Source organism: Lycium barbarum, chromosome 6 (genome assembly GCF_019175385.1).
Source record: "Lycium barbarum isolate Lr01 chromosome 6, ASM1917538v2, whole genome shotgun sequence".
Taxonomy (NCBI): domain Eukaryota; kingdom Viridiplantae; phylum Streptophyta; class Magnoliopsida; order Solanales; family Solanaceae; genus Lycium; species Lycium barbarum.
In genome coordinates, this window is record NC_083342.1 from 6717056 (window position 1) to 6738309 (window position 21254).

A 21254-nucleotide genomic window follows, 5' to 3' on the forward strand; every position below is an offset into this window, starting at 1 on the left:
ACTTAAAAGTGACACATAATTTGCGTCATGACCAGTGGCAATAGGTGAAAAACTAGTCAACTTGAAGGGTAAATATGGAATACGTCATCCTGACAGCAATTCCCACTATGGGCAACACCCTTTGCTGACTACAATTTCTGAATAATCTCTGACTTTACCATTTAAAATTAAAAACAAAATAAAAATAAAGAAATAAATAATTAAAAGTAAAGAGACAAAGTACAAAACTTAGAGGTCCCAAGATATATTGCCCCCACTGAAAAGTAGGTTGCTTTACAAATAATCCACCTCTTTCCACCAAAAATAAAAAAAGAGAGAAGTTTGTACTTTAACAATATTTTTCCAATAAAAAAAGCTAAATAAATAAAAGGTTAAGAGAGTATCAAGATCTTACTTTTCTTGTTTAGCAAAAAGAATGGACTTTATACTACTATGTGGTTATGCAGTAGCATGTAAAAGTTTTAGCCTCTTTCGTCTTCATGTGTAAAATAATATTCTATAGAAATTAGACCAAAATATTTTTTTGGATAAGACATTAGAAAAAGCAACATAATTGCCATTACATTTTATTGCACATGTAAAAGTTAAATACTATGATGATAGTTATTCTTAATATTCTAATTTTGACATTAAATTATGACAATATTACTTGAACAAATTTAGTCAAGTAATCTGAACACAACACAAAGTTAATGTGCGAATAATAATCTTTCAATTTTCTTTGAGATTCTATGAGTACAATTGAATTATACTTATTAATTTACATCCTTTATTTCACTTTAAGAACTGAAAATATTTTGCATAGTCACTTAATAAATATTGTGGATACCTATTTGCTTGTGCTTTTATTACTTAGTTAAACCATATAATGAAAATCTGATCAGAGTTTGTTTTATTATTCTCCTGTCCGATCATTGACGTGTCTTATTTTAATTTTCCATTGAACTCGTGTCCTAGAAAAAGCTAATCTCCCAAAATCTATCCACTCCTTATAAATAGATAAACTTTTCAATTCCATTACTTCTTCCTTCCATTTCATTTTACATGAACCAATTTGATTGAGTACAAAATCTAAACAAAAAAGAAAACTAATTTGTTCATATATTAAAAAGAATATTTGAAACTTATTATAAATAATTATTTATTGGGAAAAGGGTCAAATTTACCCTCCGTCAAAGTTTGAGATCAAATTTGTCCTCTCCGTCAAAGTTTGAGATCAAATTTGCCCTCCCCGTTAGGATACTTGATAAATTTGCCCTTATATGGATGGAAGTCTCGACTCCACAGCACAAAAAAAGTAGCCACGTCGGATCCACATAGGCTCCACGTAGATTCCCAAACCCAATTCTCTTTTTAGCCCGTTTTCCAATCCCAATTCTCTTAACCCGTCTAGACTATTACTAACAGTAAGGCACCATGTAGTAATGTGAAAAGCCAGAGTTTTAATCGCATCAAGGTACGCACGTAATGCATGTGATAAAACAGGAGGCATGTAAGAAAAATTCTGCTACAACAACAACATCAAATGTTTAATACGACCAAGGATTCATTGTTCTCTCCAGAAACATAGAATCATACAAGTAAAGAGATCTATTCATTGATAAAAAAAAAAAAAAAAACAAACGTGAACGGGGATTGTACCCGAAACCGACACAGGTGGGTAGGTAGAGAATACCTAGGGGCGCGAGATAACTAATCTAAGGAACTCGACAAAATAGCCCGATAACTTCGGGTGAAGGGGTGCCTCCTCACAATTTTATCTGACCAGCAAAGCTTTCTTGAACATAATATCTATCTTAGGTGAACTTCAACGGAGCTAACTTAACTCATTATTATCGCCTCCTTGTCAGAACCTCTCAAAAAGTATTCAAGAGAACTGACAATGAATTTTCAAAGCTGAACTGCATAAATTATTTTGTTGTCTTGTTATCACTTTTGCAGGATCATAGCTTTTCTTATCTTACTTTCGGTATACGTTTAGGAATGTATTATGAGAAAAAATGTTTTCCTCTGTTCAGAAATGCTCTGAAGAGTTCATGAAGAAACCTTCACTATGACAAAACAAATGTTGCAGGGGCATTTTTTTCTTTCAAAAGAGAATTGGGATTGGGAGTCGTGGAGCCTATTTGGATCCGACGTGGCTAATTTTTTTGTGCTGTAGAGTCCAAGTCAGACTTCCATCCATATAAGGGCAAATTTATCAAGTATCCTAACTGGGAGGGCAAATTTGATTCCAAACTTTGACGGAGAGGGCAAATTTGATCCCAAACTTTGACGGAGGGCAAATTTAAACTATAAACCATACTTGAAGGGTAAATTTGACCCTTTTCCCATTATTTATTTACCAGATTAGCCTATTATTTCAACTTCAAACTTAAAATGTGAAATTTAAAAATCGAGTTTTAAATGTTTTTTAAGTTTTTAATCTTAAAACTTCAACTGTGCTTTTATGTTCAAACACAACTTCAATTTTGAAGTAATCTTTTTCCAACTTAGCTTCAAAATGATACTGTTCCCACCTGAAAATATGACATTCAAGATTCAAACAATACAAACTTTGACTAATATTTTAAGATGTATTTTTAAAAATACTGATATGAGAAGAATTACAACCTATAGTACTTTTCGTAAAGTTTTTGAATATTTAAATTATAATTTCAAAATGTTAAATTAATATAATCCAATTTAGACTGGTTTTGGAAAGGGTTGAAGAGAATGTAGTTCATTCAAGCTAACCTCAATTGCCGTACCGAGACGCCGATCTCTAGAAACCTATGGAATGTTAATGTCTATGACCTCGGTGATGAGAATATTTTTCAATATATTCTGAACAAAGAAAGTAATTTTTTTTCTTCAAAATATCCATCGATTCGTGTCCAAATGCCTACTTAAGATTTAGGGCTCGTTTGGTATGATGGATAAACAAAAATAGTTCTGAGATAAAAATTTAGTATTATCTTATCTCACGTTTGGTTGTACTAAAATCTCGAGATAACTAATCTCGAAATTAGTTATCCCAGAATAATAGTGTTAGTTTATCTCACATTGAGGATGGAATAACAATCTCGGAATAACTAATCCCTGAATTAGTTACCCTGAAATAACTTGTTTTCTAACCAAACGAGCCCTTACCGTTTAAAATATGTGATAGAATATATGTGGCTACAAAAATTTAATAAATTTAAAATATGAAATGTCAAGTACATTAGAGATTAATGATTGGTCGTAAGGTTTCATTTATGTGTAGTCCCAATGCACAAAACACAAGAGCACCCAGCCTCTCCTTAATTGGAAAGAGACCAGAAAGCCGACAAGAAACTCCAACAATGGCAATTTACCCGTAATTCTCTACTATTTCCAAGCCTATTTCTATCCACCCCACGCACCAAACCCTAGGCCAAAAAAAAAAAGAAAAAGAAAAATTAAACTAAAAATTTTCTTAGTAATTACTCCCCATCTATTTTTACTTATCTTGTGTTAAATTGACACATTTTTTAAAGAGTCATAAATGAAATGATAATTTTATTATATAATTTCTAATTATTATTAAGTTATTTAATAATTGAAATCGATCAAACATGCTTTAAAAGTTGTGCAGTCATTAACAATTCATTAAATTTTTTAATTTTATGATTAATGACTTCATCTGTCCAATTTAAGTGTGTTACTTTTCTTTTTAGTCTGTCTCAAAAAGAGCGTCTCTTTCTATATTTAATAAGTTTTTCAATTCTGATATTCACGTAATAAGTTTATGACCACAAGATTTAAAAGACTATACACATTTTAATTTAAGACCATAAGATTCAAAAATCTCCTTTTCATTCTTAAACTCTGTGCCCAGTCAAACTAAGACACTTAAATTGAGACACAAGGAGTAGTAATTGTAAAACAAATACGAAATGTTAAATTATTTCTCAATTTCTAAATTGGACAATTAAAAATGAACATTTATTTTAAGCATAGAGGATGAATAATCATCAAAGAATGTGGTGTAACCCATGAGACTGTTCCTCCCTTAGTTAGAGACCTCAGGTTCGAATTCTGGGTATGAAAATTTTTTTGGTGGGTAGCGATTTTTCACGAATGGGACCTATACAGCGCAAATCTCGATATAATTCGACTTTAATGCGAATATCTGACACCGGCTGAGATAAAAAAAAAAAGAAGGATTAATCATTAGTGCAATTTAGGAAATCCCAATCGGACATAAGCGCATGTTAGCACACTCACCCCACACTATTTTTACCCCTTCCTCCCTCTGCTTCTTCTTCTGATGAAAAAACCAGAGAGCAAAAAAAAAACACCTACCTACTTCACAAAAACACACAATACACACAGTGATTACACTTTAAAACACCAAAAAAAAATTCCATTTCTACAATCCCAGCAAATCAAGAACACTCTTAAAGCTGAAAAATCTCCAATCTTTACTCTCTTTAGTCACTGAATATTCATATGTTTGTTGGGTTTTTGTCAAACTTCACAAAAACACACAATACACGCAGTGATTACACTTCAAAACACCAAAAGATCCTATTTTTACAACCCCAAAAAAATCAAGAACTTTAGTCACTGAGTATCCAAAATGGAGAAAATTATTGTTGTTGTTAAGTATCCACTTCAAAAAAACACACAATACACACAGTGATTACACTTCAAAACACCAAAAAGATTCAATTTTTTACAACCCCAAAGAATCAAGAACACTTTTTAGTCACTAAAAATCCATTTTTTTTTGACAAAAAAAATGGAGAAAATTATAGTTGTTGTTAACTGTGAACTTAAAGCTTGTGGTATAGTGTAGTTTTCTACAAAGGGTCTATTTTTAGCTAAGAAAAAAAATCATCTTTTTTTTTTCTTTTTTAATTTTACTTTTTCTTTTTACTATGGGTTGGAGGCTAAAAATAATAGAAAATTTGGATCCTGTAAGAAAAAGAAGTGGTGGATTAAGAACTAAACAGGCTGGACGTGGTTCTTGTAGGGGAAGTTAGTTTTATTTTTTAGTTGAAAAAAAAAATTGAAAGAGAAAAAAAACAAAGAATTGTTTTTTTTTTCTTTGGAAAAGATTGTGTAAAAAATGGGATATTTGTTGAAAGAGGTTTTAAAGACTCTTTGTGGTGTTAATCAATGGTCTTATGCTGTTTATTGGAAGATTGGTTGCCAAAATACCAAGTGAGTTTTTTTTTTAATATTTTTTTTTAGTTTTCAATGAATGAAGTACTTGTTTTATCTTTTTCTTGTTCATGTAGGGTGTAGTTTTTTTTTTTTTTAGGAAAAAATAAATTAAAAGTTGAATGGAAGTGGAGAAAATGTAATAATATTGGCTTGTTGCTTGAGTTGAGATTTTATGTGAAAATTTGTTTGATGGAAGTGAAAAAACAAATGAACTTGGCTTTTGTGTTGATTTTAGATTTCATGTGAATTCTTGTTTTAGTCTTTTCAAGTGGCTGTATTTGTTTTTTCCTTAAAAAAAAATTGAAAAATGTAATCTTTGCATGTGGATTTAGACACGGAGTTCATTTTTTTGTGAAGTTCCTTTTTTTTTTTCTAATTTTTTTCTTCATGTTGGGTAATAGCTTTATACTTTTCTTTAAAACAAGAAAAGAAAATGAGATACTCTTATAATCTTGCTTATGGTTTGAGTTCAGATTTATATGAATTCTTTTCTTTTTGATGCAAACTGGAGAAAAGAAAACTGTTTTGGAATTTTGTGCTGACAACTGTTTTCTCTTTGTTGAGAAAATGGAGGGCAAGTGAAAGTAAGAAAACTGAAAAAGTATTTTAAAGTCTGATGGTCCTTTAGTTGTTCAGTACTGTGAACTGAGTTTCACTGATTCTATTGTGTTCAGTTCCTTTTTTTTTCTTTATTTTGACCAAACAATGTTTTGCATAATACTGTGTTAATTGAGCTAGGAAATTAGAAGCTGTTTAAATTTTTGTATTGTTTATTATGCTATGTATATGATTTGACGTGCTATATAGATTTACAAGGACATTGTTGTGTTTTTCCTTTTCCTTTTGTAATCTGGAAAACTGTCATTTTCTGCTTTTGGAATGTTGTGGTTTGTTCCAGTCCATTTTTGTCTTGAAGAATCTATTGGAAGGAGTGAAAAAAAAAAGAAATGAAAGTGATTTGTTTTAATCTGATGAAAACCTTTATACTGTTATGCTTTTCCTGTAGAGAAACATACTCATTACAGGTTTCTTCATTCTTGTTTGATTCTATGTGTTGTTATTCTGCAATTTCTTGTTTGTTCTTCTTTATTTTATATACACTTCTCCAGTAATATTGCTAATAGAAACACAGAACTGTCACCTTCTATTAATGACACTGAATCTTGGCTTATCTGCTGATATTTTTTCAAGTGATTCTTTAACAATTTTTTTTTATTGGCAGGCTTTTAATTTGGGAAGAATCCTATTGTGAACCTTTAACATTCTCCGGAATTAATGGAATTTCCGGGGTTGAGAATCCGGAACTATCGTTCCATGATTGGGAGGTCTTTAATTCTCGGCTTATGAATCAAGCAGGGGAGAGAATGCATTTGCTCGTAAACAAAATGATGATGGATAGTCAAATCAGTCTTGTAGGAGAAGGGTATAAATATCTTAATTTCAGTTTATTGAAAAGATTTTGTTTATTTGTACCATGTCATTGATATTCATAAGTTTTTCTTCTCAGACTAGTCGGCCGGGCTGCAGTTACCGGGAGTCATCAGTGGTTTCATTCAGAGGGTTTTAGTAGAGTAGCTCATCCACCAGAGGTACATGTTGATATAATTCTTAGCACACTGAGGTTAATTAATTGATAATTACTTACATCTGTGAAATGTTAAAGATAAATCTTTTAGGGTAAAGGGTCAAATTTGCCCCTGAACTATGCGAAAGGTTCAAATCTGCCCTCCGTTTAAAAAAAATAATCCTTAATTTGATAAACGTGGCATCACCGCGTGCTAAGCTTCCACCTTTTAAAAATAAGGGGAAATTTATTCTATTTCACATAGTTCAGGTTCAAATTTGACCCCAACTATTTACGGAGGGCAAATCAGTTTCATTTCGCATAGTTCAGGGGCAAATTTGAACCTTTACCTTACTCTTTTTTTTTTTTTTTTTTTTTTTTGGGTTTTTTTCCCCGAAAGGTTAAAAACAAACTTAAGCTAGGTTAAGTCTGAATCATGTATTTTTTTAATGATATGATGTAATGATATTCGTCTCTCATTGTATCTGCTGGATGGATTAACTGATACTTAATGGTGTATACATATGTTGTGGTTCTTTTAGGTCCTGAAAGAGCTCACACAACAATTTTCTGCTGGCATCCAGGTACAATGTGTTTGAGTTAACGTAAATGCTATGTGTGTTTTTCTTTTGCTGCTCACTGATTCTTTATATTGTTGATATGTAGACAATTGCAGTTGTTCCTGTTCTTCCTCATGGTGTTGTCCAATTTGGATCATGCTTGCCCGTAAGTCTAAATTTCTTTCCCATTTTAAGATTTTCCTTGGTGACAGATAAGACTCTGGTACTAAGTCGCTCGAATAATATCTACCATCATTGTGTACGATTACTTGTTCTTACTGGTTCTGTTTGTTTGTTTAAATTTTTCTCTCGTTTTTTTAATTCTATTTTAACCTTCTTTGCCTTAAAACACAAATTACATGCTGATGGATGGGACTGAATAGATAATAGTATATAGGGGATTTATATTGCTTAACCCAACTAGTTTGAGATTTAGGCTAATTAATTAATTTTTCCCCCATTTTTAACTATCATAAACTATGTCAAGTAAGATGGTCATTTTTGTTGCCTCAGATAATGGAGAACATGAGGTTTGTGGAGGATGTGAGAGTGCTGATAAGTCAATTAGGATGCGTCCCTGGTGTCTTGTTATCCGATGAAAATGCAACAAAAGATCCGACAGTGAATACCGGAACGCCAGTTTATCCGGAAAGTTCAGATTTTGTAGATGCTTGCAGGCGCCCCAATGTAATGAACTCTGCTCCAGCTATTGCTAGCTGCAGTTATCAGAGCAACTCAAGTCAAACTGATGGTTTTATTTGTCAAACCGATGCAACATTTCAAGCCTCGAATGTGACCCCACGTTTTGTCGAATCTCATGATCGACAGTTCCACCAGAAAATTGTTCCAGCGGTGAAAGCACACCTGTCTCCTAATAGTAGCCGGCTAATAAGTAATAACATGATTAAAGCGGAGGTAATTTCTCCAAGCTCCAACACGTGGACGAGTCAACAAGCTCCTTTACACATTCCGAGGCCTCCCTTTCATCAGCAATCTTTGAATGCATCTTCTTCATCTTATGTTGGAAATGATTTGATTACTAGTCATATTTATGATGGTCAGAGTAGTGCACAATTTATGTGGGATGATGAGAGTAATGGAATAGTTGAAAATGATTTGTTTCAAGCACTCAGTATTATGCTAACACAGAACGAGCAGCAACAGTGTAGTACAAGCAAGTCTGTGCAAGAGGAGGTTTATGGTGAAAAACACGAATACGTTGGGCAGAATGCATTACTTGAAAATATCAAGTATGAAGATTCCTTCGTCCAACGTCACTCGGGGGATGACTTGTTTGATGTTCTTGGTTCTGATTTTAAAAGTAAACTACTCAACGGAAACAGGAACAGTCACCAAAGTAACGGACAAGACTTGAACACAAAGGATTGGGTTAATAATAACTCTACTTCTTCGACAGTCAATCAAGGAAAATCAGATAGTGGATCATTCTCCATAGCTGGTTTTGAGCATCTTCTGGATTCTATAGCATCCAAGCCTTCTGCCAAGCAGAATTTGGATGATGATGTTTCTTGTCGGACAACATTGACAAATTTGAGTGCTTCATCTTCCTATGGCCAAGCTGGTTTTTCGAGTCAAATTCAAGGTGAGGTATTTGGGCAACCAAAGATTCTTGCAAAATCAGGAGCAACGGGTTCTCGTTCATTTAAATCCGAGTGCTCAAAAGAAAAAACTGGAGCCTATTCGCAGAGTAGTTCAATTTACGGGTCACAAATAAGTTCATGGGGGGAACAAGGTCATGACACAAAGCCAACTAGCAGTGTTTCTACTGGATATTCTAAAAAGCCTGATGAGACGAGCAAAACCAGTCGCAAAAGGCTTAAACCAGGAGAGAATCCTAGACCCAGGCCAAAAGACCGGCAAATGATCCAAGATCGTGTGAAAGAACTCCGAGAAATTGTTCCAAATGGGGCAAAGGTAATACCTAAGTTAGAAGTATTTACCATTTCCTTTCTAGTTTTCATTGATGTATTATCATTATTATGTTGTACATCTTTCTTTTCTATTTTATAGGTAGAGGCAGATGTTGTGCTTTTGTTACACTTACGGGTTCTGTGTGTTAAAATATTCACTAAATAAGTACAAATAATAGATTTCAAATGGGTTCGAATTTTTTGAATATTTTCTCTAACAAAATGTTTTTTCCTTGTTGATTTTGTGATTTCAGTGTAGCATTGATGCACTACTGGAACGCACGATCAAGCACATGCTTTTCTTGCAGAGCGTCACGAAACATTCAGACAAATTAAAACAAACTGGAGAGTCAAAGGTTTGTTCATAACCGTTTAACCTTGTTATAATCCCATTGTCAAATATGCAGAGAGAAATGTGTCTACAGAATGTTCGAATAATGTGTTAAGCAAGTGATGCAAGAAACCTGAATGTAAACTTGCAGATTATCAGCAAGGAAGGAGGGTTGCTTTTGAAGGATAATTATGAAGGAGGAGCAACCTGGGCGTATGAAGTCGGTTCACAGTCTATGGTCTGCCCAATTATAGTTGAGGATCTGAATCAACCTCGTCAAATGCTCGTGGAGGTTTGACCATCTATAAATTACCAAGTTTTGACTCTTCGGTGGGCTCATTTATTGTTGAGAAATACATATCTGATTTTCATCTATTTGTTTGTTTTCTGCAGATGCTTTGTGAAGAACGAGGTCTATTTTTGGAAATAGCTGACATAATTAGAGGATTAGGCTTGACCATCTTAAAAGGCGTTATGGAAACGAGGAACGACAAAATATGGGCGAGGTTCTCTGTAGAGGTACGTACTTATCAAGAAATGGTTGGAATTTTTTTTTTATGTGCTTCACTCAACTGACACTAGTTGTGTGAGGTTGTCTTTATCTCTCAAAAAAGTGGACCAAAATCTTTTAAAAAAAAAAAATTGGACCTAATGGGCCACACACTTTACTTTGGTCCCACTTTTTTGTGAGACAAAATGAAACCTCACTCAACTAATGTCAGTTGTATGAGTCGCATAATAATTTTTTTCGTCTGTTGGCAGTTGCTTTCTACAATAGACCAAATCGTTGCTTGTATTTCTGTTTCATCTTCGACACTAGAATCTTGATGTTTTTAATACAGGCTAATAGAGACGTGACGAGGATGGAGATATTCATCTCACTCGTTCGACTCTTGGAGCAAACATCAAAAGGCGGAGAGGAACCTACTGCTAACGCCATTGATAATGACACGAAGATGGTGCATTCGTATCATCAAGCAGCTTCAATACCAGCAACAGGTAGACCTTGTAATTAACAATGGTCAACGGGGTTATGATCTTCCGTCTTGGATGTGTTAAGAGCGAGCAAGCAAGCAAGCAAGCAACCATGCTTGCCATGACTAACATGTACACTTAGGCAGACTGTTTTAAAGCTAATCCTCATTTTTTCGTCTCCCGTGAGTCAGAAGTACCCATATACCCAATGTGCCAAACGGTGTATCTAAGTCTACTTTTAATTACTTTCACAATCCATCGTTTGAGCTTTTTAGTTGTTTCTGTAGAATGGCAATTCATCGTTCGTGTTAGTTGCTTATTTTTGCTCTTTCCTTTAAAAGCACTATAATTTTCATTAGGGAGAAGGGAGATGGATGCTTGGTTTTTACTTTTTACTGTTGTATAGAAAAAAGGTGGAGGTGATAGGAAGGGAGATTAGGGATGTTTATTTAGCTAATGCTGTGTACCTATTGTTCCATTTGTGAACTTTTTTTTTTCTGGCTTTAATTATGTTTTTTTGCCTGTTGAAGTGTTCTCGTTTGCCTTATTATTGCCCTCTCTTCTTCCCTTTCCACTTCATTCTAGGGTGGGCATTCGGTTCTTCCGTTCGGTTATTTTGATTTCGGTTTTCTGAAGATGGACACTGAACACCGAACTAAACTAGTTCGGTTCGATTCTTTTGGTTCGATTTTTTGAAGTTCGGTTTGGTTTGATTTTGACTTTTTCAATTTAATTTTTTTGATATGATATTAGAAGCGATTCGATTTATACTAATTCATGTTCTCAAAGGCAATATAACATAAAATTGATAAATTGAAATTTAAATCAAACAAGTAGGATACACAAGAACAGAAAATCATAACTATGATATAGGATTAATAGATGTTGTATACATACCGTAATACTTAAGAAAATATATAAAGGATATATATTAATCGTAAAGATACATATTAGTCACCTTTTTTTGTTAAGGGTATTTGATTTTCTCAATCGAAATTAGGGATACAAAAGCAAAAGAGAGTTTGTTACAATTGGTTTTTTTTTTTTGGCTTAAACTGTAACACCCCGTATCTTAGAACTAAGTTTAGACTCATATCATTAGAGTTTTAGCGGAAAAACTGAAGGTTTGAAAGTTTTGCGAAAATGGTTGATAGGCTTAGTTCGGAATTTGGGAAAGCACTCTTAATGAAAGTTGTAGTATGTAGAAATAGTTTTCTAACGATATAAGGACCAAGCCAATCAGAGATCGGAGCAAGGAGATATGATCGTCTCAATATGGTAATAGTAAGGCATTTAAAATTCTATAGAATCGGCTAAATTTTCGATACGTCTGCCTTACAGTCAAATTTCGTGAAAATCCATTGGGAATTTGAGGAAACTTAAATCATAAAAGTTGTAGCCCATTGAAATAGCTTTCCAACGGTATATTATGGAGCCCAAACAAGCCGTGTACAAGAAGTTATGTCCATTTTACCGAACACTGTGCGGAACCGACACACGTCGCTTTTTCAGGCGCGTGGGGGCGCGTGCCATGGCCCCGCGTCGCTGGTCAATCTCACAAAAACACCCTCTCTGAATATCGACCTGCAGGGGGTCGCGCGATGCACATGCGTCGAGGACCCAACGCATAAAAGGGTCGGGTTTCGGGTCAAAAGTCGGGTTTACGCGTTTTAAGTTATATTTAAGCTTGAGGTTTATTTCCCTAACACCCCTAGTCACGAAAAATTACCCTAAAGTCAGGAAGAACAAGTCGCAAGTCTCAAGAACCCTACAAGGTAAGTTTTATCATGATTCTAGGTTGAATTCAAGTCACTAATCTCTTTCTAACTTAAGTAAACCTTTCTAATCATTCCATGTCAATTCTAATATATATCCTTGTAATCTAAGCAAGAAATCATTGTTGCTAAACTAGGGTTTTCAAGAAAACCCATCACAAGGTTCAAGAATTCAAGACTTTGGAATTCTTCTTCAAAGATTCAGACTTTTCTTCAAGTTTTGGAGCGATTAAGGTATGTAGAGTTACTATCTACGTGTGGGAACATCATTGTTCTTCCCCACGCCTCATAATCCATAAATTATGATTCTTTACGAAAACTAGGGTTTCTATACCATGCTCATGATAACCCTAGGTCCATGTTCATGATTATATTATCTATGAATTGTTATAATTCGATCGTTGAGTTCTTAATATTTCTTTATGATTATTAAGAATCTGTTCGTAATCTATGAAAAACCCATATATCCCATTCCATGGGTTCATGCATGCTAGTTTATGATATATATGCTATTTCAAGAAAATACTATACATGTTTTACAAGTTCATGCAAGCAAGCTATAATTCATGATATGCATGTACAAGCAAGTTATATTCATGAAAACCATGGGCAGCAAGTGCCACTTATTTTACATGTTCATGTTTTTGGGAGTTGCTTTAATTACCAAGGAGGGCTTCAGATAGCCTGAAACTACGTAGTCACCGTAGGATGAGGATCGCTCCACCCATGTCTCGGACGATCTCTCATAATGACTGGATCCTTTCATATTTTATTAAATCTCATGTTCCCTGGCAAGGACTGAGTGTTCTGCTGGCGGGACGCAAGCACCAGACCATGGATCGGTTACAAGTTATTGCTCTCCCTACTTATGATATTTTTACCATGTTTTATATATATGTATGTATTCATGTTCATGACCAGTTTTCAGTTCTTATCATGTTATTCCATGTCCCATGTTATTTCTTTCAGTTGCTTTACATACCAGCACATTCAATGTGCTGACGTCCCCTTTTATTGCCCGGGGGCCTGCATTTCACGATGCAGGTACTGATATACAGGACGACACATCGGCTCAGTAGGACAGCATTCGTATCAGCTTATTGGTGAGCCCCATCTAATTCGGGGTTTAGTCAACTTTTGTTTTATGATTAGTTATGCATCTAAGGTACGCTGGGAGCCTTGTCCTAGTAAGTATGTTTTCCAGTCAGACTCATGATAGAGGTTTCATAGACTAGACAAGTCAGTTATGTTATGTCAGACATTCGGAGTCGTATAGCCATTTTGGCTCATTCATGTTATTTCCGCACTTATGTTTAAATAAGTATTTTTATTAAGTATTATGACTTACTACGTTTTATAAAGGCTCATCATGCATTCACGTTATATTCTGCTCATTTTATGCCTCATGATGATTCAGCAAGCCATGTGGTTCGCTCGGTCACATGCAGTAAGGCACCGAGTGCCGTGTTTCGCCCAGACTATGGTTCGGGACGTGACATAAACTTAATGGGCCTGGACTATTTTAATTTTTTTGGATGATGTATTAAATTTCGGTGGGCGTTCGGTTCTTCGGTTCGGTTTTATCAAACTTTGATTCGGCTATTTCGGTTTCAGTTTTTTGAAGGTAGACACCGTACACCGAACCAAACCAGTTCGGATTGGCTCTTTTGATTTCTGTTTTTTTAAGTTCGGTCCGGTTTTCGGTATTTATGTCCAGCCCTATTTCATTCTCATTGAAATTGCCCAAAAATAAGTTAAATATTTCTATATTTGAGAATTATTTCACTTTAAACTTATATTGTATTATAAATATTACAAATAGTTCATGAGTTCCATTTATCAAGGTTTCGTACTAAAACATCGTGTACTGGAGTTGTTTCATGTAATGGCTATGCGTATTTTAATTGAAATTTTATTTTTGCATTAAAAATTAGCAACTTTCTAATTACAGTTAAAATGGTCGCCAAATTTTGATTGTCAGCTCAAAAACCGACCTTTCACACCTACTTGTGCTAACGATCATTTGCACAACATTTTGGAATGGTTCACTAGGTAATTATAGCAATTGACCTTTTGCAAGTCCTAATTATTTTTTGGAAGGGTATTCAGAATTTTAACTCTTGTTTGAAACATAATTGAAAAATAGCCACTTTTTAATGCGATCTTTTTTTTTTTTTTTGGAAAATTCTAGGATTTTTTTTTTGATATTTGAATTGCACATTTTAAATTTCAAGAAAAAATTTGTGGTGTTTGACTCTGATCGTTCAAAACTCTATGAGAAAAATAGAATTGCACATTTTAAATTACTAGAAAAATATCATGGAGGTCAAATTTCATAAATTTCTCGTGGAATTTTGAACTTCCAATGAAAGAAACATTTACACATTAGCTTCATTTAATTTCTAATCTGCTGTAAAATAAATACCTTATTTTCTTAGTAGTCCACTTTGATGGGTATTTATTAGATTTCGTATAGAAATCCTGTGAGGAATTAAGTTGGGAAATTTTCTGTATATTTTCTTCTGTGTAAACATTGTACATCCAGGTGTTCCTTTATACAAAAGTCCTGAGGACTAAATTGCAATTGTAAGGACTAAAGTGCTAATAATAAAAATGTGCAACAAGAAAACTAACTACCTGTTATGTACAACTCATCAAAATTCTAGAATAGTCTGAAAAGGAATCCTATCTACAAAGTGCCATTTATAGTGTGTGATGCTATACATTGTTAATAAGGTGAGTAGGCAAATTTTGGGCTTCAGAAATATGCAGGCCCAACAAGGAAGTGAAAGTGTTGATTTAACCATCTTCAATACCCAAATAGTGTAACCCAATAATTCATCAGCCCATCCGTGTCATATTCAGACCAAACAAAACACTTATCCTAAGTCTTTTGTTCCTTGTTGACTCCGAAAATGTTTTCCATTTGTTCTCTTTTCTTCTTCAAGCTCATCAGCAATGGAGGCTGTGGAAAAACAGTTGCCAATATCCCCCCTCAAGTGGGAGTCTGGGGATCGGACTCCTAACTTGCCCAGGAAGTGTCGATGTAAGGGTCCAGCTAAAGCCTTAGTAAATAGATCTGCAATTTGAGAAGATGAAGGGGTAAAATTCAGAGAAATAAGGCCATCGACGAGTTTTTTGCGAACGAAGTGGCAATCTAATTCGATATGCTTCTTACGTTCGTGAAAAACTGGGTTTTTGGCTATATGTAGGGCTGCTTGGTTGTCACATAGTATAGAGATCGGGAGAGTTAGAGAGACGGATAGATCGAAAAAAAGACGAACGATCCAAGCAATTTCTGCTACAAGACGCCGCATGGAACGATATTCCGCCTCTACAGAGGATAAAGCTACCACTGCTTGTTTCTTGGATTTCTAAGAAACAGGACAACCACCAAGACTGAGGTAAAAACCACTTACGGAACGACGAGAGTCTGAACAAGACGCCCAATCGGCGTCACAGAACCCCGTAATTGTCAAAGAAGGGTAGAAGTTCATGAACAATCCAAGACTGGGAACTTTCTTGAGGTAACGAAGGGTATGGTAGGCTGCGTGAAGATGTGCAGATCGAGGGTTTTGCATAAATTGGCTTAAAGTTTGAACAGTGTAGGAGAGATCGGGACGGGTATGTGTTAAGTAGTTTAATTGACCTAGGAGACGACGATAGACGATGGGATTGGGTAGAAGGGAACCATATTCTGCAGTAACCTTGATTGTGGGATCCATGGGAGTGGAAGCGGACCTTGTGCTGATATCTGGATATTCTGAGAGGAGATCCAAAGTAAACTTGCGTTGAGTAACAAGAATTCCATTAGGTAAATGAATAAGTTCCATTCCCAAAAAATGATTTGCAGTGCCAAAATCCTTGATGCGAAACTCTGTATTCTAAAAATTCTTTAAATCATCAATTTCCTGTTGATTGTTTCCAGTTAACAAGATGTCGTCGACATACACTGCCAGCAAAGTGATGAGGGAGCCTGAAGACTTGAAGAAGAGTGAGTAATCATTCAGAGAACATGTGAAACCACGAGTACCAAGAGCAGCTGAAAGACGGGCATACCATTGCCTCGACGCCTGCTTAAGGCCATAAAGCGACTTACGCAATCTGCAAACATGGGAAGGAGAAGGGGGAGACAACACCGGTGGAAAACGCATATACACTTCTTCATCCAAATCGCCATGAAGAAAGGTGTTATTGACGTCAAGCTGGAAGAGGGTCCAGTTCCTTTTGACTGCAACTGAAATAATGCAACGAATGGTAGTTATTTTTACCACCGGAGAGTAAGTTTCATTGTAATCGATCCCCTCTTTTTGTATATCCCCCCTCACCACTAGACGAGCCTTTAATCTTTCTAAAGTTCCATCGGATTTCAGCTTAACTTTATAAATCCATTTGCAGGGCAGGGGTTTCTTCCCTGAGGGCAAAGATACGACATCCCACGTGAAGTTTGATTCCAGAGCCTGGATTTCCTGATCCATGGCATGTTTCTGTTACGTCCCGTATTTTTATACATTGGAACAACCCGGATTAACTATGATAATTTAAGGTCAAGATTATTCCGGGATTTGAAGTCGGGACTTTTGACCATTTGATTTTATTTTGAGACACAAATTATATATGAAATTGATGGCATTGAACACTTAGGGAAAATTGGGACCACAATTCATAAAATTGGGATTAAAAATCTTGTGCAAAAAGGGCCATGTGGCCGTGTGAATTTAAAGGGGTCCCCACATTGTGTGGCCAAATTTAATTGGTCCAACACATGTGTGGACCATAGGGACATGGAGATATTTTAGTGGGAACTTAAAAATATGACCTCTAAGTCATTTCTCTTCATTTCTACACTTAGAATAAAAATTAAGAAGGAGGAGAACAACAACTCCAACCTCACGGCTAAGAGGAGAGAAAAACAAGATCATTTTTTTGCTTTCCAAAAATCAATTCCTTGGTGTTAACCCACTATATTGAAGTCCCTAAGTAGCGTGGAAGAGTTGTTTGGGCCATCCAACCACTAGTTGTGCCCAGTTGCAAACCCTAACTATTGAAGGAAGTGAAGAACAAAGGTAAGATTTCATCTTGTTTATGTATTGTGAACCTCGTATGCCTATTGTAGTGTGCTAAAATGGATAGAAATCATGAAATATAGAATGTTGAAGTTAGGTTGTGTGTTTGGCATGTTGGCCATGTAAGTGGGGGTGTGTTGGGTGGTATTGGATTGATGAATTTATTCTTGTATCATGTTAAATTGTTGTAGGATGGAGAACTTTGTGCATTGAACGAAATTCGTATATATAGGAATCTTTAACATATGTATATATGTGTGTTGGGGACGAATGTGAGTTTTATAAGGTGCCGAAGATCTCATTACTACCGCTTAGTATGTTAGTTGTCGTCGTCATGAATTCTAGTCTTGAAATGAACATTTAATGACTTATGATTGATGGGAGATTGTGCGGGCTGTTTTGAGGCTTATCGTGCGTTAATGTAATTGGTATATTATATGAGGATAACATCGTTATATTGTGGATTGTTGAGACAAGACATGACTTGAAAATGAGGAAAATTAAAAAGAGAGCTGCTCTCGGCCAAAGGGCTGTTTTCGGCCAATTGGGAGAAAAATTGTGAACTGTTTAGAATGTCCTAGAATATTGTGGTAAAGACTCGGGTTGATAAGTAAATGTGTGAGCGATGTGGTGGCTTGAATGTGAGCCGTTGAATTGAATATTTGGAAAGTTGTCGAATGATGAAAAAGAGAGCTATTAATGTTATTTTGCCTTCCGAATTTATTATTGATGTTGCTAGATTGGTTATTGTGGTTGTTGTTGTTGATTGTTTTAAGCGAGATAAATTCTCGGGGATGGCCTATTTACAGGGGAAGTGCTGCCGATTTTTTTTGTAGAATTTAGAGTTAGTTGAGGGTCGGGTTCCACTTATGTTTGGTGATGTGTTGTATATGGCGTTATGTTGTGATGTGATATGTGACGGGGATACGGAGATTTGAAATCTTTCTGGTGTTATGCTGTGTTTATGGCGCCATCGACAGGCGGGCGACCATATTCTTCTGTACCCTATGCATGACTTACATATTTGAAACTAAATAATTTGATAAGATTGGATTTGCACTTATGTTTGATACTCCCATTTCGTTATGTCTCAGATTTGCTTTCTGTACATTCTGCTTTGCACACTCAGTACATATTTCGTACTGACCCCCTTTCTTCGGGGGCTGCGTTTCATGCCCGCAGGTACAGACGCATAGTTCGGTGATCCCCCAGTTTAGGATATCCCCTTCAGCTGTTTGGAGTGCTCTTCTCATTTCAGAGCATACACTTTTGGTATATACTTTTTTTCGTTATGTATGTATATATATTTGTTCCGGGTACGGCGGGGCCCTGTTCCGCCATATGATTCGTTTGGTCTGTTTAGAGGTTTGTAGAGTTATTTGTGGGTGTGTGTGCCTACTACTGTACAGTTGTGTCCATATGATCTCTTTCGTTATGGCAGCCTTATCGGCTCGCACATGTATATGTTGTTCTGTTGGCCCTGTGTGGCCTTTGTTGGTATTTGTTGTGTACAGGGTTATTTTGGATAATCCGAAAAACAAAGGAAACTCTGCCGAAATTTTCTTTGAAAATCTTATAAATTTGAAACACCGCCTTGTCGGCTTCTGTTATATACCTGGATGTGTTTGATATAATCTGAGGCAGCGTTTGATATTTGTTTCGGTATAAGTCATCTGTTTGCCGCTCGGATTTGTGATTGTGTTCGGGTGCCCAATTCGGGCACTAGTCACGGCCCACGGGGTTGGGTCGTGACAGAAGTGGTATCAGAGCGCGGTTTGTCCTCGGAATGTCTACAGACCGTGTCTAGTAGAGTCTTGTTTATCGGTGTGTTGTGCACCACATCTATAAACAGGAAGCTACGGGACATTTAGGGAGTCTCCTTTCTTTGAATCTTAGATCGTGCGATAGAGCTGTGCTATTAGGATGATTCTGTTCTGATCCGTTATTATTTTTCTTTCTGTGATGCCTCCGAAAAAGGCGACGGTCGCCCAGAAGAAAAAGGGCGTGGCAGGAGAGACCAACCGGGCTCGGAAGAGTACTCGGACCCTTGCTCAGATGATGCGTGATATTGCGTCCCGGCCAGCAGACTCTGCTACGTCTTCATCATCAGAGGAGTCTGGAGCAGCTCCACCATTAGCTCCAGAGGCTCCAGCTCCCGCGCCTCCAGCACCCCAGCCAGGGGCGGAGGATAGGACATTGAGGGAGGCAGTACAGTCATTGACTACCTTGGTAGCGGGACAGGTTAGCAGGCGTGGGCAGAGAGATGATTATGATGATGACAGGCGTGATAGCCTGAGGGTTCGTGATTTTCTGACATGCCGTCCCCCAGAGTTTAACGGGTCTAGGCCCGAGGAGGACCCCCACGACTTCATTCGGGGGATTCGACGTTCATTAGATTTGGTCAGGGCTTCAGAGACCGAGTCTGTTAAGTTGGCCTCGCACAGATTACGAGATGTTGCTGCCAACTGGTATGAGTCTTGGGAGCTATCCAGGGGCGAGAGTGCTTCCCCAGCTACATGGGATGAGTTCGTGGCTGCTTTTACCCGTCACTTTTTTCCCCCGGAGTTACGGCGGGCACGGGTTGATAGATTTTTACAGTTGCGGCAGAACGGCCGGAGTGTTCGCGAGTATAACCTGGAGTTTGATTCTTTGGCTCGATATGCCCCTGCTATAGTAGCGGATATGGCTGACCGTATGCATCGGTATGTGATAGGATTGGATCGCTACTTAATTGACAGTTGCATGACGATGGCGTCACAGACAGATATGGATATCGCCTGGTTACAGGCCCATGCCCAGGGTATGGAGGACCGACATAGGGCCGATTATGCCGGTAGGGATCGAGACAGGAGGCCGCCCAAGAGGGCCAGGTCCGCGGGGTATTCTGGAGATTCTCGAGGCGGACAGCCTCAGCAGCAGTCGTCGGGCAGATATTTTCCTCCGCCAGGCCGGGGTACACAGTCAGCCGGCAGACGATTTGACAGTGCAGGACCATCTGGGGCCGGTCAGAGTTCTAGAGCATCAGGTTCCCAGACAGCCAGAGGTTCTAGCCAGTCCAGACCACCCAGGCCCCGTTGTACTTATTGCGGTAAATCACACCCAGGGGAGTGCTACCGAGCTACGGGAGCCTGTTTTTCTTGCGGCCGTCAGGGCCATATTATGCGTGACTGTCCGATGGCGGGTGGTTCTGGCAGTACAGTTCAGCCGACGGGATCAGCCGCAGGTTCATCTTCTACTCCCTCAGCTGTGCGCCCTGCGGGGCGAGGTATGCCGGTACAAGCAGGTCGCGGTCGAGGCCATGGCGGTGCTTCAGGTTCCAGCGGTCCTTCGAACCGCATATATGCATTGGCTAGCCGCCAGGATCAGGAGGCTTCGCCAAACGTTGTTGCAGGTACTGTACTGGTTTTCTCTCGATCTGTGTATGCATTGATTGATCCTGGTTCGACTTTATCATATATTGCCCCACTTGTTGCTAATGAGACTGGGATAGAATCCGAGCCGATATAGCCTTTTGAGGTAGCTACACCTGTAGGGGATTCTGTTATAGCCAGACAGGTTTATCGGGATTGTTCTGTTATCATATCTGATCGTTGTACTAAAGCTGATTTGATAGAGTTAGACATGCTAGAATTTGACGTTATTATGGGCATGGACTGGTTAGCGTCCTGTTATGCTAATGTTGACTGCCAGCAAAAGGTAGTTCGTTTCCAGTTCCCAGGGGAACCAGTTATAGAGTGGTCCGGGAGTACGGCATCGTCGAGAGGTAAGTTTATTTCATACCTCAAGGCTAAGAAGATGATTCAGAAGGGTTATATTTATCACCTGGTCCGTGTACACGATACTACAGCCGAGGCACCTACTTTGCAGTCAGTTCCGG

The 21254-nt window shown here is 37.3% G+C and overlaps 1 protein-coding gene across 1 annotated transcript; it reads left to right on the forward strand.

Moving 5' to 3' along the window:
- Positions 1 to 4246: 4246 nt before the first annotated feature.
- Positions 4247 to 11065, forward strand: LOC132600641 (transcription factor LHW-like). Its single transcript, XM_060313943.1, has 10 exons — positions 4247 to 5172; positions 6398 to 6598; positions 6683 to 6764; positions 7282 to 7323; positions 7406 to 7465; positions 7813 to 9234; positions 9485 to 9586; positions 9713 to 9853; positions 9955 to 10080; positions 10404 to 11065. The coding sequence occupies exons 1-10, from the start codon at positions 5078 to 5080 to the stop codon at positions 10575 to 10577; spliced, it is 2445 nt and encodes an 814-aa protein (XP_060169926.1). The 5' UTR covers positions 4247 to 5077; the 3' UTR covers positions 10578 to 11065.
- Positions 11066 to 21254: the final 10189 nt, after the last annotated feature.

Coding starts and splice junctions, on each gene's coding strand:
- LOC132600641 (XM_060313943.1), top strand. CDS start 5,078: ATGGGATATTTGTTGAAAGAGGTTTTAAAGACTCTTTGTGGTGTTAAT. Junction 9,854..9,954: donor CTCGTCAAATGCTCGTGGAG/GTTTGACCATCT, acceptor TGTTTTCTGCAG/ATGCTTTGTGAAGAACGAGG. Junction 10,081..10,403: donor GGGCGAGGTTCTCTGTAGAG/GTACGTACTTAT, acceptor TTTTTAATACAG/GCTAATAGAGACGTGACGAG.